At 38.4% G+C, this 26,073-nt stretch overlaps 3 protein-coding genes across 6 annotated transcripts in view; all 3 read left to right on the top strand.

The window, feature by feature from the left end:
* Positions 1-1,482: 1,482 nt before the first annotated feature.
* On the top strand, positions 1,483-5,730 carry LOC116013746 (acyl-coenzyme A oxidase 4, peroxisomal-like). 2 transcript variants are annotated; one of them, XM_031253658.1, is made up of 13 exons: positions 1,483-1,642; positions 2,166-2,270; positions 2,590-2,696; positions 2,815-2,892; positions 2,974-3,097; positions 3,185-3,258; positions 3,378-3,437; positions 3,582-3,691; positions 4,026-4,185; positions 4,472-4,548; positions 4,624-4,795; positions 4,897-4,989; positions 5,266-5,730. In XM_031253658.1, exons 1-13 carry the CDS (start codon positions 1,615-1,617, stop codon positions 5,401-5,403), a joined length of 1,326 nt encoding a protein of 441 aa, XP_031109518.1. In that variant the 5' UTR covers positions 1,483-1,614; the 3' UTR covers positions 5,404-5,730. The 2 variants fall into 2 exon arrangements, with proteins under 2 accessions (XP_031109518.1, XP_031109519.1); XM_031253659.1 differs by having other exon boundaries at positions 1,506-1,659; positions 2,166-2,341.
* Positions 5,731-6,337: 607 nt separating this feature from the next.
* Positions 6,338-12,723, top strand: LOC116013184 (verprolin-like). The gene is made up of 4 exons (XM_031252833.1): positions 6,338-6,350; positions 9,863-10,450; positions 11,075-11,127; positions 12,496-12,723. Exons 1-4 carry the CDS (start codon positions 6,338-6,340, stop codon positions 12,592-12,594), a joined length of 753 nt encoding a protein of 250 aa, XP_031108693.1. The 3' UTR covers positions 12,595-12,723.
* Positions 12,724-15,383: 2,660 nt separating this feature from the next.
* The window catches only part of LOC116014288 (calcium-transporting ATPase 10, plasma membrane-type-like), a 23,528-nt gene continuing 12,838 nt past the window's right edge, over positions 15,384-26,073 (top strand). The window contains exons 1-19 of one of the 3 annotated variants that reach the window (XM_031254316.1): positions 15,384-15,540; positions 15,892-16,079; positions 17,026-17,142; positions 17,228-17,267; positions 17,495-17,619; positions 22,149-22,280; positions 22,377-22,466; positions 22,597-22,666; positions 23,207-23,277; positions 23,354-23,437; positions 23,531-23,608; positions 23,694-23,765; positions 24,186-24,269; positions 24,359-24,441; positions 24,527-24,623; positions 24,700-24,755; positions 25,088-25,130; positions 25,261-25,344; positions 25,811-25,948. In XM_031254316.1, coding sequence (XP_031110176.1) covers positions 15,903-16,079; positions 17,026-17,142; positions 17,228-17,267; positions 17,495-17,619; positions 22,149-22,280; positions 22,377-22,466; positions 22,597-22,666; positions 23,207-23,277; positions 23,354-23,437; positions 23,531-23,608; positions 23,694-23,765; positions 24,186-24,269; positions 24,359-24,441; positions 24,527-24,623; positions 24,700-24,755; positions 25,088-25,130; positions 25,261-25,344; positions 25,811-25,948 — 1,641 coding nt within the window. In that variant the 5' untranslated portion in view covers positions 15,384-15,540; positions 15,892-15,902. The other 2 variants (XM_031254315.1, XM_031254317.1) reach the window with 2 other exon arrangements.

The raw sequence follows: 26,073 nt of genomic DNA, 5'->3' as shown, positions 1-26,073 counted from the left end.
TGGTAGAGTTTAGGTATGTAGAAAATATAGGATAATGAAGAAAAAATAATTTATTGAATTTAGGTATAAGGTTTATAAAGTTTAAAATTTTAAATAAGGAGAAAAAAATAGAGTTTAAATAGAGAGAGGGAGAAAAAAAAACATTCAGTGTTGGTAGAAAGAAAATTTTGAAATCTTGGGGTTGGGGTATGATTTCAACTATTTATATTTGTGAAGGAAAAGTATATAAAAGTCTACAGAAGTTCTAAAATTAAAAAGTCTTTACAAATTCATAACTTTTTGAATACCACATGACTTTTAAAGATTCAAGTTTTAATTGAATACCACCTGACTTTTAAAAACTCTTTAAAAATCTTGATCGAATACCGCATGACTTTTAAATACTCTCTAAAAGTTTGAATTGAATACCTTTAAACTTTTAAAGTCCATAAAAGTCTTTAAAATTCTATGAAAGTCATGATTGAATACACCTCCTTAAAGCTAATCTATTGACCCCTTAAAGCTAATACATTGAGTCTCTCTGTTCCGCGCAACTGTAATTCCTTTTCAACACAACTGCAGTATCAGTTCAACACAACTACAGTATCAATTCAACACAATTACAGTATCAACCATGACCATGGATCATGGTCCACAGTATAATTTGCGGGATAAGGACAGGCTAACGACAACCTAGCCCACGCTAAAAGGTTTTGTTAAATAACGTACCAGTGATGTGACATGTAGCATTAACCTAAATATTATGTCTCACATAAAATAAGATTCTTTTCTGGCATTATTGGCTCATTGCCTCTCCAGTCTTCACACAAATTTTGCCATGAATATCTTTGTATAGATATTTTAAGATTTAATACTATTTCGATCATTATCTTAAAAAGAAAAATACTATTTGGATCAAACTTTTAAATTAACAATTCGTGATCATTCAATTTTTAAATTATTACTATATGTAATTTAAGTTAATCACTGATAATTCTTTAATTATCAAATTTTAATTATACATGGTCCTTTATGGGGACCCCAACTGGTTAAATTTTAAAAGTTGAAAGATTATAAGTGATAAATTTGGATAGTAGATTATAACAATTTGAAAGTTTAAGGATCACAGCTGACCAATTTAAAAGTTTAATACTAAACGTGACAAACTCACTATACTCAAATGACCGCATCAAAGATTAACTCATTAACTCATATTTTAAGCAGAAGAAATTAAAAAATAAAATAAAAAATAACGTCACCAGTATAACAAACGTGGCCAAGGACATTGTGGTCTAGTGGCATCAAACCATTCCCTTTATACGGGAGGTGGTGGGTTCGAGCTTCAGTGGAGGTAATACTGATTCTTGTGCTTCAATAGGTTGAGAAAGTAGTTATGAACAGATACTGCATTGTAATAGATTCAGTAGTATTCAAAAAAAAAAAAAAAAAAGAGTATAACAAACGTGTCAATATAATAGGAACAAGGCAGCCTAATCTATATCTCAACTTGATTGCTGCTCTCTCGGAACATTTCACAAGCAAACACTTTGCATTCTTCTTCTTCTTCTTCTTTTTTATTGGAGAACACCGTGCATTCTCCGGCGTCTTTCTCAGCATTCTGCTTCACAGATCACCATGAAAGTTCCTTCATCTGAAACCCAAGGTTCGTTTCTTTTCTAGGTATTTTAATGGTTGTTTACGAATTAATAGAGCTTCTTAATGATCTAATTTTGTACTGTCAAATTTGTGATAACCTTATTTTAGCTTTTTGGATGGTTTCTTCATTCCAAATCGATTGTTTTATGGGCGGTTAAGATGGTTTTTTTTTAATCAATCTGCAAAGTCGAGAGAGAGAGAGAGAGAAGAAGCAGAAGAACCAACTTTTGAAAAAGGGAACGAGTTTGGTGGCATACTTAAATCACTATAACAGATTGCCAACCTTTGTTGACGTTGCTTATCTTCCCCAACAGGAACTTCTGTATTTTGAAATTTCTGCTCCACACACAACAATGAATCCATTGTGCTTATGATTTTCCATCGTTTTTGTACCTAAATGTTTTCCTATATATAATATTTCACCTTTGGTTATAAAAGTGCAAAAAAGCTCATATCTTTGTTTATTTCTTCCTAATTTTTTTTATTTTTATTTTTTTTTCAATTGACTTCTTACATCAAATGTGGTACAGAGCAAAAGCACAAGGATGCAAAAAGCTTGTATTTTGATTTGCCTGCTTTGGATGTTTCTGTTGCATTTCCCCAAGCAACTCCAGCTTCAAAGTTTCCTCCGTGCAGTAAGCTTCATGCTTGGCTCTTTTAAAGAAGGATACCAAAATTGATTCTCCTGATATGTCTGTCACATCAAGTACATGCATATTTCATTCTCTTATTGATTAAGTGTTTCCTCTGCTACAAGAATTTGACCTTCTGTTCCTTAATTTCTCTCATGATTTGAGTGAAAACATTATTCAATTGACTTTGCTTTATGTAGCGTCCATTCGTTGTTACCTTTGAGAGAAAACTTTGTTTGCTTGAGATTTTCAAGGTTTTCCCTGTGGTGACGTTAGAATAGTCATTTCTCTTGTGCTAAGATGTTCTTGATATGTTCTACAGCATCTGACTATTATCAGTTTGATGATCTACTCACTCCTGCTGAGCGAACTGTCAGAATGAGAGTGAGAGAATGCATGGAAAGAGATGTAGCACCTTTAATGACAAAGGTTGTCTTTCATAATTATTAGAAGTGTGATTTATTTCCAAGGACATTTGAACTTGTAGGCATATTCCTAATAGCAAGTTATTCGATACTAAGCTTGACCCTGTTGATTTGTGTTCCAGTATTGGGAAAAGGCTGAGTTTCCATTTGAAGTGATTCCAAAACTTGGTGCTTTAGGAATTGTTGGTGGCACCATCAAGGTGATTCTACTTAAATTTCTAATATTACCTTTCTACTCTTTGAGGTAGATTGTTGTGTGGTCTTACTAATTCTGGCTTCAGGGGTATGGCTGTCCCGGACTCTCTGTGACTGCAAGTGCCATTGCTACGGCAGAAGTTGCTAGAGTTGATGCCAGCTGCTCAACTTTCATTCTGGTTCATTCTTCATTAGCTATGCTAACCATTGGTGAGTGGAGTTAGATCTGATAATGCTACAATACCATAAGCAGAATGACAAGGAAGTTCTAATGATTGCTTGGACTGTCAATAATAGGACTTTGTGGGTCAGAGATACAAAAGCAAAAGTATTTACCATCATTGGCCAAGCTTGACACTATTGGTTGTTGGGTGAGCAATTCCTATTCTTTGCTGCCTAGGTTCATGCAGAAATACTTGAATCTGATTTTCACTACATTTTTTTTTAATTTGTTTTGTTTTGAATTATCCAAAGTACTTCTGCTTTTTAGGGTCTTACAGAACCAGAGTATGGGAGTGATGCAAGTTCATTGAAAACAATTGCAACAAAGGTCTATTTATGAGCTTTACAATTTTATTTCCCCAACCACTTGAAATAATATATATTATTGATTGCATTTCCACTTCATTGTAAGTGAAATGTAGTGCTGAAGTTTATTCTATTAAAACTTTGTGTTATGTTTTCAAATGACAAGGTTGAAGGAGGTTGGACCATTGAAGGCCAAAAACGGTGGATTGGAAACAGTACTTTTGCAGATATACTTGTAATTTTTGCTAGAAATACCAGTACAAACCAGATAAATGGGTATGGAGAAAGTACATTGTGTTCGATTCACTTATTAGAGTGTTCTTATTGAATCTATTATAAGGGAAACTTTTTCATGTTCTAATTCATCATGAATGAATTGGTTTTTTACTCTTGTATTTCTGTTCTTCGAATTCTTGCATTATTAGCTTCAAGTTTAAGAGATTTGCTAATTCATTCTCTTTATAGATATTTATATGAAGTTGTTTGCAAGTGATTTGAAGGTTTTAGTTTCCGAATTATGTGCAACTGGTTAAGCACTTATACACTTCAAATTGCTCATAGGTCTATCCTTCTTCTAAATATATCTTTTTGTTGGGTACCTCTGTTGCAGATTCATAGTAAAGAAGAACGCACCAGGATTGCAAGCTACAAAAATGGAAAATAAAATTGGCCTGAGGATAGTTCAGAATGGAGATATTCTCTTTAACAAAGTTTTTGTACCAGATGAGGACAGATTACCTGGCGTTAATTCTTTCCAGGATACAAGTAAGGTGAGAACAATTGACTATCTTGTGATGAAACATTTCTGATCTGTTCTGGTATTTAAAACTCTCTCTCAGTCAAACTATAAACTCCCTCCACGCAAAACCACTTCCTTTGCTGCATTGCCGACCTTTTAGTGTTCTCCTGTGTAGTGTCTAAAAATTAAAAGCAAACTATTTTACTTGAGACTTGATTTTCCCCTCTAGCTTATTGGTTACATTTCATCAACTTGCTAACCGGTTGTGGACTTACATCTACTGATCACTTATTGAATTGGCTTTTAATTGGAAACAGGTTCTTGCTGTTTCACGTGTTATGGTTGCCTGGCAACCTATTGGCATTTCAATGGGTGTTTATGATGTTTGCCACAGGTATGTACCAACTGGTTTGCATTCCACTCTTAGAATATAAAAAATTGATTTTTGTGATTATTGTGAAACCGAAAGGTACTTGAAAGAGAGGAAGCAGTTTGGTGCTCCTCTGGCAGCTTTCCAGATCAACCAACAGAAACTGGTCCAGATGCTGTCAAACATTCAAGCAATGCTTCTTGTTGGGTGGCGGCTTTGCAAGCTTTACGAGAGTGGTAAAATGACTCCTGGCCATGCAAGCATGGGGAAAGTAAGAAAGAAATTATCCGTAATTTACAGTGGTGTTATAACTTGGTGTGTCTATCATTGTAGTCTTCTGATCAATAAATGTATATATGTGGTTGATTTCAGTCCTGGACTACACTGAAGGCAAGGGAGACTGTTTCGCTTGGCCGGGAATTACTAGGAGGCAATGGCATCTTGACTGACTTTCTAGTAGCAAAGGTTTGTAAGATGAAACCGAACCAAACCTACTTCTGTCTGTATCCATGTGTTTTTCCATTCACCTTTGGGTTCTTTCTTTGTTTCTTGTATACGAGTACTTGATAAATATAATTTTTGTTGGGCGGAGATCGGGGTAGGGCCAAGTTCAGCATCCTGCCTTTGCTCTCGAAAATGTGATGACTGTCTATAAGGAAATAAAGTTGCGCCTTCACTACTAGCTATAGCTTTTGGCATAGTGATAAACATTTGATCCTAACAATTTTACTATTCTGTCAGGCGTTTTGCGACTTGGAGCCAATCTACACGTACGAAGGAAGCTACGACATCAACACCCTAGTAACAGGCAGAGAAATCACTGGTATTGCAAGCTTTAAGCCAGCTGCTGCTGCTTTGAGTAAAAGGAGTCGCCTATAATCATCTCTTCCAACTCTTCTTCATTAATAATCAATCCTAGTGTGTGGTTGGGTTGGTAGTCCCATTGTGAACTCTGTTGAATAAAGGAGGTAAATCATTTACATTTGCACAAGCTGAAACAATAAAGTGCAAAATAACAATTTTTTATTTTATTTTATTTTATTTTATATTTTTTGGAGTTGATGATAATCAAATCTGAGATCTAAAGGATAAGGATCATTGAGACGTGGGTTGCTTTGAACTTTGAAGGATGTGATCGTCGTGCACACGTCTCCAAAATTTGTCGCATCTACATAAATTCATTTTTGTTAGTTTTTTCGGTTTTAATTCTCGGTTTTTCATTCTCCATTTTATGTTGGAATATGGTGTAAATTGGTCATAAGTAATCTGAAAATACAATTAGACTACTAAACAAAAAAAAAATGCAATTAAGTTACTGAACACTCTAAATGCATGCAATTTAACTTATTTAACTTTACAACAAATTATAATCTAAAAGTAACCTGTTTACGTGGAAGATGTGTTGACATTTTTAAATAATTTTTAATAATAAATTTTAAAAATTAACACTCTAAATGCATGCAATTTAACCTCACAACAAATTACAATTTATTTCATCACATAACCTGTTTACGTGGAATATGTGTTGACATTTTAAAATAATTTTTAATCTTTAATAATAAATTTAATATATATATATATATATATATATATATATATATATATACATACTAGTATTTTGTACGCGCGATGCGCGAAAACTTATGCCCAATATTAAAATATTAATAAATAAATAATTAAAATGTATAATTCAAATAATATATGCACAAATAATATATGTATTTTATACACATATATGATTTATCATTCATATATATATATGCGAAAGACCTTGTGGTCTAGTGGCACCCGGTGTCTCGATTAACATTCTCACATGGATGATGGGAGTGAGTTCGAGCCTCAATGGAGGCAACTGTTGACTCTTTGTCTGGCCAGTCGGCCACCCTCCCCCACTCTCTTTGTCTTCGTCTTCTTCCTGGCTGGCCAGTCGGGCACCCCATCCCCTCCACCCTCTCTTTGTCTTCTTCCTGGCTGGCCAGTCGGGCAGGGCACCCCATCCCCTCCACCCTCTCTTTGTCTTCGTCTTCTTCCTGGCTGGCCAGTCGGGCACCCCATCCCCTCCACCCTCTCTTTGTCTTCGTCTTCTTCCTGGCTGGCTAGTCGGGCACCCCATCCCCTCCACCCTCTCTTTGTCTTCGTCTTCTTCCTGGCTGGCTAGTCGGGCACCCCATCCCCTCCACCCTCTCTTTGTCTTCGTCTTCTTCCTGGCTGGCTAGTCGGGCACCCCATCCCCTCCACCCTCTCTTTGTCTTCGTCTTCTTCCTGGCTGGCTAGTCGGGCACCCCATCCCCTCCACCCTCTCTTTGTCTTCGTCTTCTTCCTGGCTGGCTAGTCGGGCACCCCATCCCCTCCACCCTCTCTTTGTCTTCGTCTTCTTCCTGGCTGGCTAGTCGGGCACCCCATCCCCTCCACCCTCTCTTTGTCTTCGTCTTCTTCCTGGCTGGCTAGTCGGGCACCCCATCCCCTCCACCCTCTCTTTGTCTTCGTCTTCTTCCTGGCTGGCTAGTCGGGCACCCCATCCCCTCCACCCTCTCTTTGTCTTCGTCTTCTTCCTGGCTGGCTAGTCGGGCACCCCATCCCCTCCACCCTCTCTTTGTCTTCGTCTTCTTCCTGGCTGGCTAGTCGGGCACCCCATCCCCTCCACCCTCTCTTTGTCTTCGTCTTCTTCCTGGCTGGCTAGTCGGGCACCCCATCCCCTCCACCCTCTCTTTGTCTTCGTCTTCTTCCTGGCTGGCTAGTCGGGCACCCCATCCCCTCCACCCTCTCTTTGTCTTCGTCTTCTTCCTGGCTGGCTAGTCGGGCACCCCATCCCCTCCACCCTCTCTTTGTCTTCGTCTTCTTCCTGGCTGGCTAGTCGGGCACCCCATCCCCTCCACCCTCTCTTTGTCTTCGTCTTCTTCCTGGCTGGCTAGTCGGGCACCCCATCCCCTCCACCCTCTCTTTGTCTTCGTCTTCTTCCTGGCTGGCTAGTCGGGCACCCCATCCCCTCCACCCTCTCTTTGTCTTCGTCTTCTTCCTGGCTGGCTAGTCGGGCACCCCATCCCCTCCACCCTCTCTTTGTCTTCGTCTTCTTCCTGGCTGGCTAGTCGGGCACCCCATCCCCTCCACCCTCTCTTTGTCTTCGTCTTCTTCCTGGCTGGCTAGTCGGGCACCCCATCCCCTCCACCCTCTCTTTGTCTTCGTCTTCTTCCTGGCTGGCTAGTCGGGCACCCCATCCCCTCCACCCTCTCTTTGTCTTCGTCTTCTTCCTGGCTGGCTAGTCGGGCACCCCATCCCCTCCACCCTCTCTTTGTCTTCGTCTTCTTCCTGGCTGGCTAGTCGGGCACCCCATCCCCTCCACCCTCTCTTTGTCTTCGTCTTCTTCCTGGCTGGCTAGTCGGGCACCCCATCCCCTCCACCCTCTCTTTGTCTTCGTCTTCTTCCTGGCTGGCTAGTCGGGCACCCCATCCCCTCCACCCTCTCTTTGTCTTCGTCTTCTTCCTGGCTGGCTAGTCGGGCACCCCATCCCCTCCACCCTCTCTTTGTCTTCGTCTTCTTCCTGGCTGGCTAGTCGGGCACCCCATCCCCTCCACCCTCTCTTTGTCTTCGTCTTCTTCCTGGCTGGCTAGTCGGGCACCCCATCCCCTCCACCCTCTCTTTGTCTTCGTCTTCTTCCTGGCTGGCTAGTCGGGCACCCCATCCCCTCCACCCTCTCTTTGTCTTCGTCTTCTTCCTGGCTGGCTAGTCGGGCACCCCATCCCCTCCACCCTCTCTTTGTCTTCGTCTTCTTCCTGGCTGGCTAGTCGGGCACCCCATCCCCTCCACCCTCTCTTTGTCTTCGTCTTCTTCCTGGCTGGCTAGTCGGGCACCCCATCCCCTCCACCCTCTCTTTGTCTTCGTCTTCTTCCTGGCTGGCTAGTCGGGCACCCCATCCCCTCCACCCTCTCTTTGTCTTCGTCTTCTTCCTGGCTGGCTAGTCGGGCACCCCATCCCCTCCACCCTCTCTTTGTCTTCGTCTTCTTCCTGGCTGGCTAGTCGGGCACCCCATCCCCTCCACCCTCTCTTTGTCTTCGTCTTCTTCCTGGCTGGCTAGTCGGGCACCCCATCCCCTCCACCCTCTCTTTGTCTTCGTCTTCTTCCTGGCTGGCTAGTCGGGCACCCCATCCCCTCCACCCTCTCTTTGTCTTCGTCTTCTTCCTGGCTGGCTAGTCGGGCACCCCATCCCCTCCACCCTCTCTTTGTCTTCGTCTTCTTCCTGGCTGGCTAGTCGGGCACCCCATCCCCTCCACCCTCTCTTTGTCTTCGTCTTCTTCCTGGCTGGCTAGTCGGGCACCCCATCCCCTCCACCCTCTCTTTGTCTTCGTCTTCTTCCTGGCTGGCTAGTCGGGCACCCCATCCCCTCCACCCTCTCTTTGTCTTCGTCTTCTTCCTGGCTGGCTAGTCGGGCACCCCATCCCCTCCACCCTCTCTTTGTCTTCGTCTTCTTCCTGGCTGGCTAGTCGGGCACCCCATCCCCTCCACCCTCTCTTTGTCTTCGTCTTCTTCCTGGCTGGCTAGTCGGGCACCCCATCCCCTCCACCCTCTCTTTGTCTTCGTCTTCTTCCTGGCTGGCTAGTCGGGCACCCCATCCCCTCCACCCTCTCTTTGTCTTCGTCTTCTTCCTGGCTGGCTAGTCGGGCACCCCATCCCCTCCACCCTCTCTTTGTCTTCGTCTTCTTCCTGGCTGGCTAGTCGGGCACCCCATCCCCTCCACCCTCTCTTTGTCTTCGTCTTCTTCCTGGCTGGCTAGTCGGGCACCCCATCCCCTCCACCCTCTCTTTGTCTTCGTCTTCTTCCTGGCTGGCTAGTCGGGCACCCCATCCCCTCCACCCTCTCTTTGTCTTCGTCTTCTTCCTGGCTGGCTAGTCGGGCACCCCATCCCCTCCACCCTCTCTTTGTCTTCGTCTTCTTCCTGGCTGGCTAGTCGGGCACCCCATCCCCTCCACCCTCTCTTTGTCTTCGTCTTCTTCCTGGCTGGCTAGTCGGGCACCCCATCCCCTCCACCCTCTCTTTGTCTTCGTCTTCTTCCTGGCTGGCTAGTCGGGCACCCCATCCCCTCCACCCTCTCTTTGTCTTCGTCTTCTTCCTGGCTGGCTAGTCGGGCACCCCATCCCCTCCACCCTCTCTTTGTCTTCGTCTTCTTCCTGGCTGGCTAGTCGGGCACCCCATCCCCTCCACCCTCTCTTTGTCTTCGTCTTCTTCCTGGCTGGCTAGTCGGGCACCCCATCCCCTCCACCCTCTCTTTGTCTTCGTCTTCTTCCTGGCTGGCCAGTCGGGCACCCCATCCCCTCCACCCTCTCTTTGTCTTCTTCCTGGCCAGTCGGGCACCCCATCCCCTCCCCCATCTCTCTTTGTCTTCCTGTCTGGCCAACGGCCAGTCGGCCACCCCATCCCCTCCACCCTCCCCCATCTTTCTTTGTCTCCCTGTCTTCGTCTCTAACAGACAACATCAGTGCGCATCAGATCTATGCAGTCGTAATTCCACAAGTTGCTTCTTCTTCATTTCGCAACCGTATCAGATCTTCGTCTTTTCACCTGCGACAGTCTCGCTTCTGCCTCCGCACGCCGCCACCGCTACCGCAACAGTCTTCCATCGCCGCCCATCGCGACAGTGCAGCCACTGCTACAACCTTCACCTCTGCCTTAGCGACCAAACCGCCGCCTCCCATTGCCGCCAACAACCTCCGCGAGTCGCAACCGCATCAGATCTCCGTCTTTCCACCTACGACAGTCTCGCTTCTGCCTCCGCACGTCGCCACCGCTATCGCAACAGTCTTCCATCGCCGCCCATCGCGACAGTGCAACCACTGCTACAACCTTCGCCTCTGCCTTAGCGACCATCCCGCCGCCTCCCATTGCCGCCAACCACCTCTGCGAGTTTCCCATCGTCTCTCACCGCTTGCTACGGGTAAAAATTAATTTTTGAAATAAATTTCGATTTATTTATTTATATATTTTGAATTTATAGGGTTATTGTGTATTTAGAAATTATTATTGATATATTTTGAATTTTAAGAAATTATTTTGTATTTTAGGCATAATAGATTAATATTATTTCAAATTTAAAAAATTATTGTGTATTTTATAAATTATTGTTAATTTAATTTGAATTTTATAAATTAATGCTAATATATATTGAAATTTAGGAATTATATGTTGAAATTTGAATTTTAATGCTAATTAATTCGAATTTTATGTTAAAATTTATGCTAATTAATTCGAATTTTAATTCTAATTAATTTGAATTTTATGTTTAAATTTATTTCGAATTTTGTGTATGCTAATATATGTCAAATTTGATTTTATTTTAAATTTTACGAATTAATGTTAATATATTTTAAATTTTAGGAATTAATTTTAATATAGTTTAAATTTTAGGAATTAATGTTTATATAGTTTAAATATTTATATATTTCAAATTATTGTTAATATATATCACATTTTGGAAATTACTTTAAGTATATTATTATAGATAAATTATATTGTTAATTTATATCCATTTATTATATTAATTTATAAATAAAACTGGTAGGTCATTTTTTAGATTCGATGTTTGTTTATCGACATGGACAACTCTTTGGTGAGGTAAGATCTTTTTTCTATTTATTTTCTTACAAACTCTCAATTTTTCTTTGTGCATTCAGTGATTGGCCACACCGTGGTTTATATTTATTTATGTGTTCGGCTTTTTATTAGGTATCCGGTGATTAGCCACACCATGGTTTATGTTTAAATTATTTTTGTTGTTGTTATTATAGAATTCGTTGAATTAGTGTTAATTTAAGTTTAATTAGGGTTAATATTATTTTAGATTGGCCACACCTATGTTTATTTATGTTTTTGGCTTTTTCTTGTGCATCTGATGATTAGTCACACTGTGGTCTATGTATAGTGTATTATTATTAGTATTTCTCCTGTCATATACGTTGTATATATGAATAAAATCTCAGTTGAAGTCTCAATCGAAGCCATATAATCTCAGTCGAAATCTCTTTGACTGAGATTATATTCATATATATAGTGTATAGGACAGGAGAAATACGAGTAATAATACACTATAGAGGTGAACGGACAATCTTACCCCTTCATTTGACCTCTACTTAACCAAAATTTGACGAAAGGACCAACATTGGAAATACTTTGAAAGTCAATGGACCTAAATTGTCCAAATTAAAAGTCGGGGACTAATTTTGGAAAATCAACATGGTCGGAGGACCATTGTTGGAATTAACTCAATAAAGAATACATGTGACTTCACCCTTAATTGTCCATAGCATCTTGTATGGTGTCCAAATAATAATTCTTCCATGTATTGGTTATTTGTGAGTGCTAAGTTCCTACACGGCATCCTGTCTACACTTTCCATTAGTAAACATGTAGTAGCGAGGACAAACATTTGCCCAACTTGTTTCTTAATCTCCTCATCTGAGTCATCTAAACTAGTTGAGTCATTCTCATCAATTGTTGATCTATAATACACATTGTCATCAGTAGTTGAGTTATAAGAAATATCATAATTGTTGTTTGACATTACCTGTCCAACATATCGTAAAAAGTTCAAACACGTATTAATATAAACAACATGTCAACATACTAAAGTATAGTTACTACAACACCTTGTAACTACTACTAGGAGTTCTTGTCACATGTAATCATAATATAAAGAATTTGTTCATCCTAGGAGTTCTAATTGCATAAGTAGTCATAATATAAAGAACATATTCATCGTACAAGCAACAATTAATACAATACTTATTAGAGAGAAAGCAACCATACTAATTGCCTATCTTCGGGCATTGCAAAAAAAATCATTACGGTGAGCTTTAAACGTGACAAGTTTTTCAAAAGCATGATTATAAGCTTATAGGCTAAGAGTTGAGAATTTATTTATAATTTGCATACTTCTCGTCATACTATTAACATGGGTCATTCCCGTACTCATTTCACTTGTAGATTATTGTCGTTGCTGCCTTTTCCTTTCGCTCCTCTCTCCTGTCATGCAAATCTTCAGACATTATACTGTTGTACGACGCAAACGCACTAGCAATTTGACCTCTCAAATTCTTGTTAACACTCATTTTACCACTACCAGTCATCTCATCCACACTCCTTTTGCCCGTAGAATTATTCCCATAACTTTTAGGTAGGTTGTCTGTGTTAGTCATCATAAAGTTATCTTCATTTTGTCTTTCCTCATTTGAGTTCACTGTTTGTTGTGTTGAAGGGTTCGCAAGGCCTTCAATAACATAGTTGTTGTAAAAAAATAAGACAACACATCTCATAATGTTTGCAACCTTGGTTGTATAGAGTTCTGTAGATCTTGTTTTTCTACATAATAAAATAAACATCATTAGTGTCATCTTTATTATATTAGTGTACTATATAAAATTATATAAAACTAAAATCCATACCTTAAAGAAACTTTCCCAAACTTCATCATCTGCTATAGCCTTATTTGTTTCAGCACCGAATGTTACTCCAGTGTGGTTTAACACCTCTAAGAAGCGCTTATATAAATCCTTGCATTTGTTATACTTTCCACACAATTGACCACCAGTATAAACACATCTTGTTTTATCTTTAAGTTATTGACACATTTCGTTATAGGACGATAGACTTAAAAATATGTTGTCCATTAGGATGTCGTTTGATCCTATCGTATGCAATATCAAGAAAAACGACTAGGGTACTATCCAACCACTTTGCATCTTCGTCATGCGTATTTCGTAAGTTACTCATGTATAATCTTCATTAATTTTTCAACTAATATTTACAAAAATTAAACATACAAAACAAAACCGCAAAATCAGAACCTCATTTTGAGGTTATGCTCAACCTCAAAATGAGGTTCTCTGCAATTTTCATGCAGTAGCGAGGACAAAAAAAATTTCAACCTCAAAAAAAATTTCAACTAATATTCACAAAAATTAAACATACAAAACATAACCTCAAAATTAAAACCTCATTTTCATTAATTTTTCAACTAATATTCACAAAAATTAAACATACAAAACATAACCTCAAAATCAAAAATGAGGTTCTATTAGAACCTCATATTGAGATTCTACAATCAGAACTCAAAATGAGGTTATAATATCATAACCTCATTTTGAGGTTTCACAATTGAAGTTCTACAATTGAGATTCTACTGGAACATTCATTAATTATCAATTATAATAACAAAAGAAAAATGAGATATCATTCATCAAAATAAATAAAATAGGTTTAGATAATTACTTGTGGACTTGGACAAGATCCTACGGAAGATTTTGGAGAATCTGTGAGGAGTTTTTGAGATGAAATGTTCACCGAAAAATGTAGGCTCACCGGAATGATTGTGCGGCTTAATGAAGTGCTACTACGCTCCTTTTTGCTGTACGTGAAAGAAGACTGTTACATGAACGATTAGGGATTGGAGAGAGAATGAGGTGAGGCGATGGGGAAGACTGGAGACAGCGATGGGAGGTCTGGAGATGGCGATGAAATAAGGATATGAGGCCGGCGATGGGCGGTCAGGATATGGCGACGAAAGAAGGAGGAGGTGAGGCGATGGGGATGATTGCGATTGAGAGAAAGAGGAAAAGAAAAGAAGGACCTAACCTTAGAAGGAACAAATAAAATGTGTTAAGTTAGATTCAAACCATTAACCTCATTTAAAATAACACTATTCATCCATGTTTTTCCATCTCTCCTATGGGAGAATGTTGATTCTCATTTCTCCAAATTTTGTATAAGAAGTGGAAGAATATTAATAAAGTTGTTGTTATTATTTTCACAAGATCAAAAGAATGCCAGAAATATTAATAAAGCTGTACTTGCTAAGAAAAGGTAGAAGAATAGAGATGAGATTAAAATTGGAAGAATAAATTTAGTAAACAACTTCTCAAATTTTTCTTTTTCCACTTCTCCAACTCCCCATTTCTCCATTTTTTCATAAAATCCTCCATTTTCCAAGTTGGTAAACGACCCATTGATTTTTTATTTTAAATTTTTAAAAACTTATTAAAATAAATTTTTGAGAAAATGGTCAAATACACCCCCTAACTTTGTGTACTAAGTCAATTAGGCCCAAAACTTTTGAAAGTCGCAATTAGACACATTAACATATTAATTCAGTGCATCAAGGCCAAAAACTCTAATTGTGACATGCTATAACAGGTCAACAGAACTCTGACAACATTCCAACAAAAGATTGACCAGCAGGTCGCCTTCTCCGTCGAATGGAGACCTATGATTTCTCACTTAGGAGGGCCACAGCTATGCCGCTTGATCACAAGGCCTTTGGCACTAAATTAATATGTTAATGCGTTTAATTACAACTTTCAAAAGTTCGGAGTCCTAATTGACTTCTTACATAGTTAGAGAGTATATTTGACCATTTTCCTTCTTTATTTCTCGTTAAGCAGAAACTAATAGAGCTCCATTTGATCTCCTAGAAGCGGAAGCTGAATCAATTGTGGAAAGAGAAGGATGTAGTTTCTGTCTCTTTTGGCATAGCAAGCCCCAGTGGGAGGCTTGCATGACGAGCTAATTGTTTAAAAATTACATTTTTAATAAGGTAACGATCATGTTAATAAAGACTAAGTAAACAACTCATTTTTTATTTTATTGCATGATTTTACGTTGTTAAGAAATCCAATTGCAATAGTTTGAATTAAATGATCTAATCATAAATTTGTTGGGTTAAATAATCCAATTATAGTTTCGTAGTTAGTTCAATAATCCATTTATTTTGTGAAAATACACTTGTCATTCTCCGAAACGTGACACTTCAACTACAAATTTATTTTTATTTTTTTAAAACGAATTTCAATTTGGTGAAGTATAGCCTAAGCTAGTGAGCTGTTTCATGTTCTGCTTTTGAGCAGCTTCGCGGCAACTTCCTCCTCCTTTCTGAGAAATTTCCCAGTCTCTCTCTTTCTCATCGCCGACCTAACCACCGAACCGCGTCGGTTTCTGCTTTTCTCTTTCTTGGTTCCCACTACATACATTCATCCGGTAAATACTTCAATCTACACGCGCTTATACTAGTGTATACATACGAGCATCGTATGTTCTAGTACTTTTTACTGATGATGTACGTGTTCTCCACGTACATGATTGTGTACGTATTCTAGGTATTAGTCGGTTGTGTCGAAACCCTAGGAAACAGTTTTAGTATTTAGATGCTTTTCTCCATTTCTCCTGCTTTTTTCTGCTGCGTCTTTTGTTTATTTTGTTTGCAATTTGCTGGTGAATGTGTGAAAGAGGATATGCATTTTTTGAAATTTGAATGTTGTTGTTGGGAAAGTCTTTGAAGTAAAAGAAAAACTTGGAATCAATTTAGTGGTGTCATCTCTCCTGCGACAGTACACACGAAGATGAATAGCAGCGTCGATGAACTGAAAGGCTCGCCCTATCGCCGCCAAAGAGACGAAGATGTGGAGTCCGGCCGCCGCCGAGGTGGCTATTCTGACGAGGATGAGGACGAGAACGGCAATCCCTTTGATATTTTCCGAACCAAGAGCGCCCCAGTAGACCGCTTGAAGCGATGGAGGGTCAGTTTTCTGATTTATCTTTATCTGTGTTTTCACTTATGAGTGCAATAAAATTGGTCTATTCAGGTCTACACTGTTTACATTTTGGCATTACAATTTGGTGCACAGTGTTTCTCTTCGGGAGTGGTATCCTTGGGAAGCTTCAGTTGAAATGCCCTTGACCTATTGTTGGGTGTTAATTCTATATTCAAAAGTGGTTGCATTATCATTTTCACTTGCTGTTTTGTAGAATTTGAAGTTCACTTCTCTTTGTGCATAATTGCATCTAGTCTAGGAGGTAAATGTGACATGTTGACTAGAAGTGTGGCTGAGGATTGTTACAAGCACTGTGCTGGCATATATTCCAGATGCTGTGTTGAACTATGTAGCTTTCACACCGGGCCGTTCATACTTATCATCTATGGCTTATTGGGCGTTGAATGTGTTACACTTTTTGCCTAGCCACAGATGGAAATATGGGGAAAGTAATCAATGGAAGACATTGCCTTCTGCTATGTTGTGCAATAGTTATCTCTTAATCAATGTTACACTGATATTGCCGTCTTAAAAAACTGATTAGGACAGTGTTATAAGCAGTGGAAATGATTCGGTTAAAAACAGTCACTTAAAACATGGTTTTCCTGTTAATAATTTGATTCTATCAGTTGGCAAAAGGGGGCAGGAATCAGCGAAAGATATTGCCATTTATTCTTCTCCATCTCTAAGGCATTTCACATCTATTAGCCACCCATATATGCTAGTAAAGCACAAAAGCTACTATTGGGTTTTCTTTTGTCTTTACATGTAAATTTGGCTAGTAACATACTCCTTAATGTAGTACTTCTATTTTCTGCATTTTCTTGTTAGAAAAAACAAATGCGTACTTTTTTCGCTGCACTCTTGGTGTTTCATATTATTTATCTAGTACAGGCATAAGTTATGACTAAGCTAAGTTGTTTCTTTTCAGCAAGCAGCACTTGTCCTGAATGCTTCCCGCAGATTTAGATATACTTTGGACTTGAAAAAAGAAGAAGAAAGAAAGCAATTGATAGCGAAGATTAGAACGCATGCACAAGTCATACGGGTAAATTTTGGTGCCTAATGCGTATGTCTTTATATATTTTTGCTTTTCATTTTACTGATTCTCTAGCATATATTTCCTCTATCAGGCAGCTGTACTTTTTCAAGAAGCAGGGCGAACTGTTAATGGTATTTCTCCTTTTCATTATACTACATTGTTGTTGCCAACCATTTTAGAACAATGCGAGCAATTTGGTATACTAAATTATACTCCAATATTTTGACCACATCAATGCAGTTAATGAATTCTTGCAATAATTGCACCCTTCTTTGGCCTGCTAATGCAAGTTACCCTTGATTGAGATTGCACAGCTTTTAAAGTTGCAACAATTTTGCTTATGTATTTGTCATCTTAGGTCCTGGAACCCCCAAAAAACTGCCAGCAGCTCCAAGCCCAAATAGTGAGTTTGATATCAGCATGGAGGAGCTGGTATCAATATCTAGAGAGCATGATCTTTCTACACTGCAGCAATATGGAGGGGCAAGTTCTCTGTGATAACTTAAATTTTTTACTTTTCGTAACATATTGATATCATGTGTATAATGACTATAATCATTATATATATCTCTCTTGTTGATATTCCCCACATGTTATAGATACTTCCTAAGAGTCTGCCTTGGTTAGATTAAGAGTCAGATGAATTGTTGAAGGTTCTTTTTCTCTGCCATATATGGGTGCTTGCATGTTTCTTCAATATATCCATAAAATCTTTTTCCTTTTATTCAACGTGGCATCAAAGCCACCTTGTGGTGAAAATCCCTCTGATTTTTTGCATGAATAGTGTGAAGCACTTTTTTATCAAATTCTTTCTTTTTCAAATTAATCTTTTTCGCTGGCCAGTTTATCAAAATTGGAGTCCTTAAGGAACGTAGTCCTCTCCAATGAGTGTAGCCTAAGAACTTTGGTCACCGTAGCCACTGCCTCACATTGGCACATTGCTTTATGCTAGAGCTCTAACCTTATGCGGTCGCACCTAAGCCATGCTTCGATGACCTTTTTGGTGAAAATTTGCAATTTTCATTTTTGGACTTTTTTTGACTCCATTGGTGAAGTTAGGAAGAATCGAAGAATATACCAGCAATTATGTCATCCAACAATGAAAATGCAAACGTCGTTAAAGATCCTACTACTCACCTTTATTTTTGTTCCGAATTTGTTTAGAAATCATGTCATTATTTCCAAAAGGTTATGTGGGTCACCAAATTACATTTCTTAGTTAGATGTTCAATTGTGGTTTACCAGTCAAGGTGTGGGGATCATATGGAAAAGGTGTCTATTTCTAATGATATACCGATTAATGGACAATCCATTTGGGTGGGAGTGTCGAGTGGGGATCAATTGTGTAGCGTATTTGGGATTTATGGCGGTTATTTTCCCCCCGAGTTGGTTCCCTCTTTTAGATTACCCAAGACATGTTTTCCTTTTGGAAACATGCATAATTGTTATACATTGTCATTGAAGACTTGAATAAGTTGAATAAATAGGAAGTATTTACCAACCTCATTGGAGGACTGATTGTGGAACAAATTGCTCAATGTGAAAAATACTTTGTGGTACTTTTCTTCTTACAGCTAGGCTGGGATCTTGAACAAACTCAGGAACATAGTTATCACAGCGTCGCCCGCCTAGGCATCCTGTTGGTGGATACAGGACGCCTGGAGGCCTCGCGTCACTTGTAAATGGTGAGGTGAGCTCTAGCGTCACCAAGGCGTCCCAGGCGACGCCTTGGACGTTGGACCCAACGTCCAAACCCTAATACCTGACATTTAAAAAAAAAAATAAAAAATGGAATGCCTAAAACCTAATAAGAATAGAGAAGAGAGAAACATTTCAGATTTGTGTCCAGCTCTGTCGACTTCCCTTGGACTCACAGAGAAGAAGAAACCCATCGCCTCCCACTGCTGTCGCCGTCGCACAACCGTAACTCGTGAATCTTCATCGATTTTTCTTGCTTCTCCATTTTCTTTGGTGTTGAGACTTGAGAGTTTTTTTTTTTCTTTCTTTTTGGTTTATATTAGCAAAGGAGGTTGGGCAGAGGGGACAGTGGGCAGAGGTAGTGTTCAGTGCCTACCACTTGTATATAATATATAATTATTATATATATATATATATATATATATATATATATATATATATATATATAAATTTGTTCAAATGTGGTCGCGCAGTCCCGTGCGGTTCATACCACTCAATATTAGAAAATGCACTACTCAACATTACAAAACACACCACAATGAAAGTACACAAAAACACCATAAAACACACCCACACCCAAAATAGTGCACCATAACTCCCCTGTCCCTAATGGTGCATTTGCTAACACTGTGTGGTGTATATTAGATTTTAAAATTGACCATCTATGGTCTCCCGAGTTTCAGAATGTTACCAATCATGGTCCTCCGAGTTTCAAAATGTTACCAATCGTGGTCCAGCCGTTAACTTGTTCAATTTGCACTGTTCAAATGAAGGGCAAAAATATTCTTTCATGCTATTCTTCCATTTCTAAGTGAAAATATATCATTTGGACACAACAATGCACCTATTTTCTTTCCAATTCTTCTTCTCCAAATAGCTATTAATTCTTTCACAACAGTTATGTTATCATTTATTTGAAAAAACAGATGCATTTGCTATGTCTAAATGCTATATTTTCACTTAAAATGGAAGAATAACATGAAATGACATTTTTGCCCCTTCATTTACACGATGTTGACTGTGTAAATTAATGGTTGGATCACAGTTGGTAACATTTTGAAACTACGAGGACCATGATTGGTAACGTTCTGAAACTCAGAGGACCACAGATGATCGATTTGAAAGTTTAGGACTAAAGGTGGCGAAACCACCAAACTCGGGGGGACCTTGGCTGGTATTAACTCAACAAATATATTCACACTCTTTCAGGTATCCTGTCTTTTGGGGTTGGGGAAATGTCTTCGTCCATTGCTTGTAGGATGTGCTTAGCAACTAGAGAAATAGAAAAGTTTCCATTTTTCCAAAAAAATGGAAAACAAAATTGGAATATGGAGAACGTGTTTTTTAAACACTAAAATACTCCCACCTTTCAAACATGGGAATTCAAAGTTTAAGGGAGTGTTTGGTTGGATGGAAAATGAATTCCTTTGAGTTGGAATTCCTAAAATTTGAGGAAAAAGCATTTTATGTTGTTTGGTTTATGGGAGAATGTTTCCAATGGAATTTGAATTCCTCAAATTTGTGGAAAATAAGTTCCTTACCTCCTTTGGTATTTCAATTACAAATCCGTATTGTTCAACATTGTGAGACATAAATACCCTTATACATCTTTGTTAATTATTATTGTGTAGGGGCATGTTAATCTGCATACACTTTATTCCAAATCAATATTCTCATGAACCAAACAATGGAATTAGTATTCCGAGTAATTTCTTCTCGGTGAAACTTAAATTCTATTCCTGAAAATTCATTTTTGTGAACCAAATAGGCTGTTATTAGGAATGTTGAGGAAAATCCTGTGAACCAAATGGGCGGTTAGTGTCCTATTCCTGAGTTAGTTGTGCGGGGTGTGTTGGAAATTGTAGAGGATAAGGTGGCGCCCAATATTGTGATAATTGCAATAAAATTGAACACACAAAAAGTTGCTAGAAGCTACATTGAAAGCTACAATCTATCTATGTAAATGTGGGCCAATATAAATAAAAAACTTGTGGATGTTGAACTATTTCTTACACCAAGTATGAGGATTGATGCAATTCAAGGCAATGCAAAAGCCTTTGTAGCTTAGACTGAAGGGCATTCAATTATTCTTGTCTCCCAATCCAACTCCCTAGGTCCATGGGCTCTTGATTTAGGGTGTACCAATCATTTTTTTGGTAGTTTTTCACTCTTTAGAGTTTAGTCTTTACTCAAATAACAGCCTCTAAGAACTCCTCTCCTATTGTTTTCGGTAATGGATCAAAAGGTATAGCTTTAGGTGTTGGTGAAGCTAATCCTTTCATCTTTGCCCCTATCTCTTTTGTTCTTTATCTACCTAAATGTACCTTTAACTTGATTTCAATTTATAATCTTAGTTGATGTCTTTGTTACTTCCTCTCCTCATTCTATTATTGTGCAAGGTCGTCATACGGGAAATATGATTGGTATGGGATGTGAATGGGCTATAGTATCTTTCTCCACCATTGCTTGCATCGCCGTTCAACATTCTCTTATTCATAATTGGTTGGGACATTCTAGCCTGAATAACTCAAACAACTTGTTTCAAGTCTTTCAAAGTTGTCTACCATAGGTTTGCTATTGAGGTAATTAAGAAGTCTCACGGCACTGGTTTGCTATACAAAGATCATGGAAATATAGAGATCAGTGGTTACATAGATGCAGATAGGGCCAGGTTCCACTATGGATTGGGAGTCCACATAAGGGTATTGACGTATTGCGGTTTTTTTGGTGGTAACTTAATCTCATGGAGTAGGTAATATGATGTAGTTGCATGATCACGTTCTGAAGCAGAATATTGATCTATGGCAGTTGAATGTGTGAACTAATTGGGCTAAAACATCATCTCACTGACTTAAAGTTTTGTGTGTTGAGACCCTTGAAACTCATTTGTGACTATCTAGTAGCATTTCATATTGTTTCCGGCCTAATCTTTTATGAGAGGACAAAACATATTGAAGTTGATTGTCATTGTGGAGTTCTTACTTTGTTAATTAATCAGTTAGTAGATGTATTTACTAAACCCCTAAGGGGCCTAGTATTGAGTGTATTGTAACAAGCTTGGAGCTTATGACATGCACCCTCTAGTTTGAGGGGTGTGTTGATATTCCTCAAGTGATGTAGATACTTCCCAAGAGTCTGTCCCGGTTAGATTAAGAGTCTTCCTAAGATGAGTTGTTCAATGGTCTTTTTTTCTGTGCTATATATATGGGGCTTGTATGTTTGTTCAATATATCAATAGAACACATCTCTTATCTTTTTTATATTCTTCTTATTCAGCATTTATATATATCTCTCTCTGTTGTGTTTTACATCAGGTTAGAGGTGTGGCAGAAAAGTTGAAAACAAATTTTGAGAAGGGGATTCTTGGTGATGAAGCAGAAATATTGAAGCGAAGAAGTGAATTTGGATCTAACACATATCCACGAAAGAAAGGACGGAGTTTTTGGGTATTGTTTCAATTTGTAGATGGATGATTGAAGCAAATCTACTTCTGTTGATGTTGTCATTACCAAACTATATTCTTTCTTTTTCTGTTATTATAGAGGTTTCTTTGGGAAGCTTGTCGAGATACAACCTTGATTATTTTGATGGTAGCTGCAGCAGCATCTTTGGCACTAGGCATTAAAACTGAGGTGAGGTTAAGGGATTATGATCATAGTTTACGGATTAAGAATATTTGGGAATATCATTAGACTGTTTTTTCTGATGAATGTGAGTATCTGGATTATATTATTTACTCTTACTTTATCTTGTGTGATTAAGGGTATAAAAGAAGGATGGTATGATGGAGGGAGCATTGCCTTAGCAGTAATCATTGTCATAGTTGTTACAGGTGAAAGATTCTTCTACGTTGGTTGTTCTTTTTCCATGAAAATTGAAAAGATTATTCTTATAGAGTGAGGGAACTGCTAGGTTATTCAGTTGCTTGTGAAACACTTAGGTGGCATAGCATGGAAGCACTGCTAAGATTTTTCATATTGATCAATCCTACTTTAGTAACATATGGTCTGTTTAATACAGTTAGACCTCAGCTCCTTATATCAGAACTTATTTTCTCTATTTCCATAAGAACTATAGCTTTAAATTGGATAGATGAACTGTTTAGTTATTTTTATTTTTCTAGTTTTATACGAAGAATCAGGTTATGAAGGTTTTTTTTGGGAATATTGTTTGGGCACTTGTTAATAGATAACTGCTTTTTCAATTCTATGTATTTACTTTTTAGACTATTAATATGATCAGAGGAACGGAGCTTTGCCCTTCCAAAACATGTCTGCAGCTTTTGTTATGAACATTTGTTTTGTCAAATGTAATTTGGGATGCAAGTTAGGTATTCTCAGAATTTATGTTCATGTGTGCCTGTTGTTTGCAGCTGTAAGTGACTACAAACAGTCCCTTCAGTTCCAAAGTTTAAATGATGAGAAGCAGAACATACAACTGGAGGTGTGTTGAACAAGTTAGCTGCACTTTCTCTCTCACTAATTCTTGCTTAACCTTAAATTGTGTAAAAAATGTTCAGGTTGTCCGAGGTGGGAGAAGAATTCCAATTTCGATATTTGAGATTGTTGTTGGTGATATTGTACCTCTAAAGATTGGTGATCAGGTGAGATCTATCACCCTCCTCCAACCAGAGGTCTTGGACTCTATGATTTAATTTCATTCGTCAGTACTCTCTTGCTTGCTAAATTCCCTTCAGGTGCCTGCTGATGGACTTGTAATATCTGGACACTCTCTTGCACTTGATGAATCAAGTATGACTGGGGAAAGTAAGATTGTGAGTATTCTGTGGATCTCTGATTGGATATCTTTCAATTATCATCTTTAACTTCCTGCTCACTGGGCTTTTATGCTTCTGAAAGGTTCATAAAGATTCAAAGTCACCATTTCTGATGTCTGGGTGTAAAGTTGCAGATGGCTATGGTACCATGCTGGTAAACTATGCAGATGATGTCTTGTCATTTTATTATTTATTTTTTGCAATTTTGGTCACAGAAGGATGTAGGTTTAAGAAAAATACTTCTTCCTTAGACCTTCGGTAAACATGACTGTTTGAAGTATGAATTTGGCTTTGGTTCAAGGACCTTACTTTTCACCTTTTACTGGGAAGATTTCTAAAACTTCCTATCATTTTTTATTTGACAATGCTTTGAGATTAACATGCTTATAGACTATATTTTGTGTTGAGGCTGCTTGTTGGTGCTTGCACCTTTTAATATGTATGCACAATTTATAGTTCGAAACATTTTTGTGTCTTCAAGAAGCAGCTTGCACAAGCTGAGTTATTTGTTAAAGTTCTTAACCCTGAACTTGTGAACCTATCTTATATGTTTTATTTTTTAATCTGTTTCCAGGTATTAAGTGTCGGGATAAATACAGAATGGGGATTACTGATGGCTAGCATTGCAGAGGATAATGGGGAAGAAACACCACTGCAGGTTGCACTTATCAAATTTTGGTAGTCTATAAAATACAGATTATGCTTTCATATATAGTTATCCATTGTGACTTCTGTGTTTGTTATCAGGTCCGTTTAAATGGTGTGGCAACATTCATTGGTATGGTTGGCCTTATAGTAGCTTTAGTTGTTCTGCTTGTCCTTATGATCAGGTATTTTAAGATTGCAGTTCGGCAGACACTCTTTTTTCTGTTTGAATGAATGTTTTCCTCCTAAAGTTGAGTATGCATTGTGCAGATTCTTCACTGGGCACACCAAGGATCCTCATTTTAAAGCTGGGCAGACTAAAGTTGGCGATGCTATAGATGGGGCTATTAAAATCTTCACTATAGCAGTATGCTTATTACCTTTTTTAGTTTATCATGTATGATTGCTTTTGAATCTGTTACAAAAGTTGTATGAATCTGCAGGTTACCATTGTGGTTGTGGCAGTACCCGAAGGACTTCCCTTAGCTGTCACTCTTACGTAAGTTCATTCTATTTTGACATTAATCCTGTTAAAGTTTGAGTAGTTCTCTGAGTAGCTGCTTCATTTGAAGGGTCAGTTGTATCTATTTATCACTTTCACTTCCCAGTTGTGTTTTCTGCCATCGTTAATTTTAATTTCTAATGTATAACATGTTTCAATCTGAAATTTTTGACTAGTTCAATTCTGTTTTTATTGTTATTACTTATTATGTCATATTCATTAAATACATCACTAAGACTATTCATTCACCGTACTGGTTTGTTACATTTATGTTGTCTATTTTTCTTGGTAACTACTGTGACTTGCTTTCTGAACAATTGTATTTGTAGGCTTGCATATTCAATGAGGAAAATGATGGCAGATAAGGCTTTGGTATGTATTGGTATCTGCACTATATTTCAAATTTGATGGTCTTCATGTGTTACATATTTTTATTGTGTCACATTTAAAAAAATATATATTTTAAATGTGTGGTATAAGTGTAAACAAATTGTAACTGCAGGTTAGGAGACTCTCTGCCTGTGAAACTATGGGCTCTGCAACCACCATTTGCAGTGACAAAACTGGAACACTGACTCTGAATCAGGTAAGCAGTGTTCATCTCTCTTTGGTAAAAGTTTTTGAGAGGTCCCTGTACTATGCTATTTTATGCAATGTAGTCTCTACTTCAAATTTGTGCAATTTAATTCCTGTTCTTAAAAATTGTGTGTAATCTAGGACAATTATTAACACTGCAATTATTAACGGTTTTATCATTGTCCTGGATTATACTGATTATTAAGTATAGGGATTAAATTGCACAAAATTAAGTTAGAGGGACTAAATTGCATAAATTGCACAAGGACCTCGTAGGTACTCTGACCTCTTTCATTGTGGGGAGGGGAGGGAATTTGTTTGCTTTTGCTTTTGTTTTTTGTTTTTGTTTTTTTTTTTGTTTTGTTTTGTTTTGTTTTTTTTTTTTTGTTTTTTGTTTTTTGTTTTTGTTTTTGTTGGTTACAAAAGCAATAGTGTAGTACTCCTTTTCACTTGTCTGTTTTATTTTCCTCCACAAGATGACTGTTGTTGATGCATATATTGGTGGAAAACGAATCAATCCTCCAGATGATAAATCACAATTGCCTCAGAAGGTCATACCTCTACTCCTTGAAGGCATTGCACAGAATACAACTGGCAGTGTGTTTGTTTCAGAGGTAGGATCAAATTTTCTGCTTTCATTTCTTTTCTACCTTTGTATTTACCCCCTCTGTTTATTTTCAGGATTCATTAAGAATATTGATATATTTGGTTGTGTTGGGGGGTGGGGGGGGGGGGGGGG

This window comes from Ipomoea triloba, chromosome 3, assembly GCF_003576645.1.
Source record: "Ipomoea triloba cultivar NCNSP0323 chromosome 3, ASM357664v1".
In the NCBI taxonomy this organism is placed as follows: Eukaryota; Viridiplantae; Streptophyta; class Magnoliopsida; order Solanales; family Convolvulaceae; genus Ipomoea; species Ipomoea triloba.
The sequence above is the reverse complement of the archived record's forward strand: the minus strand, read 5'-3'. Positions and strand labels throughout refer to the sequence as shown.

Bases quoted from the DNA above. Each gene is read 5' to 3' on its own strand.
- LOC116013746 (XM_031253658.1), top strand. From the start codon at position 1,615: ATGAAAGTTCCTTCATCTGAAACCCAAG. The intron at 2,271-2,589 runs GTAAGCTTCATG...TATGTTCTACAG, and splicing joins TTCAAAGTTTCCTCCGTGCA to CATCTGACTATTATCAGTTT. The intron at 2,697-2,814 runs GTTGTCTTTCAT...TTTGTGTTCCAG, and splicing joins TAGCACCTTTAATGACAAAG to TATTGGGAAAAGGCTGAGTT.
- LOC116013184 (XM_031252833.1), top strand. The intron at 10,451-11,074 runs GTAAAAATTAAT...TAAAACTGGTAG, and splicing joins TCTCTCACCGCTTGCTACGG to GTCATTTTTTAGATTCGATG. The intron at 11,128-12,495 runs GTAAGATCTTTT...TTTCACTTGTAG, and splicing joins ATGGACAACTCTTTGGTGAG to ATTATTGTCGTTGCTGCCTT.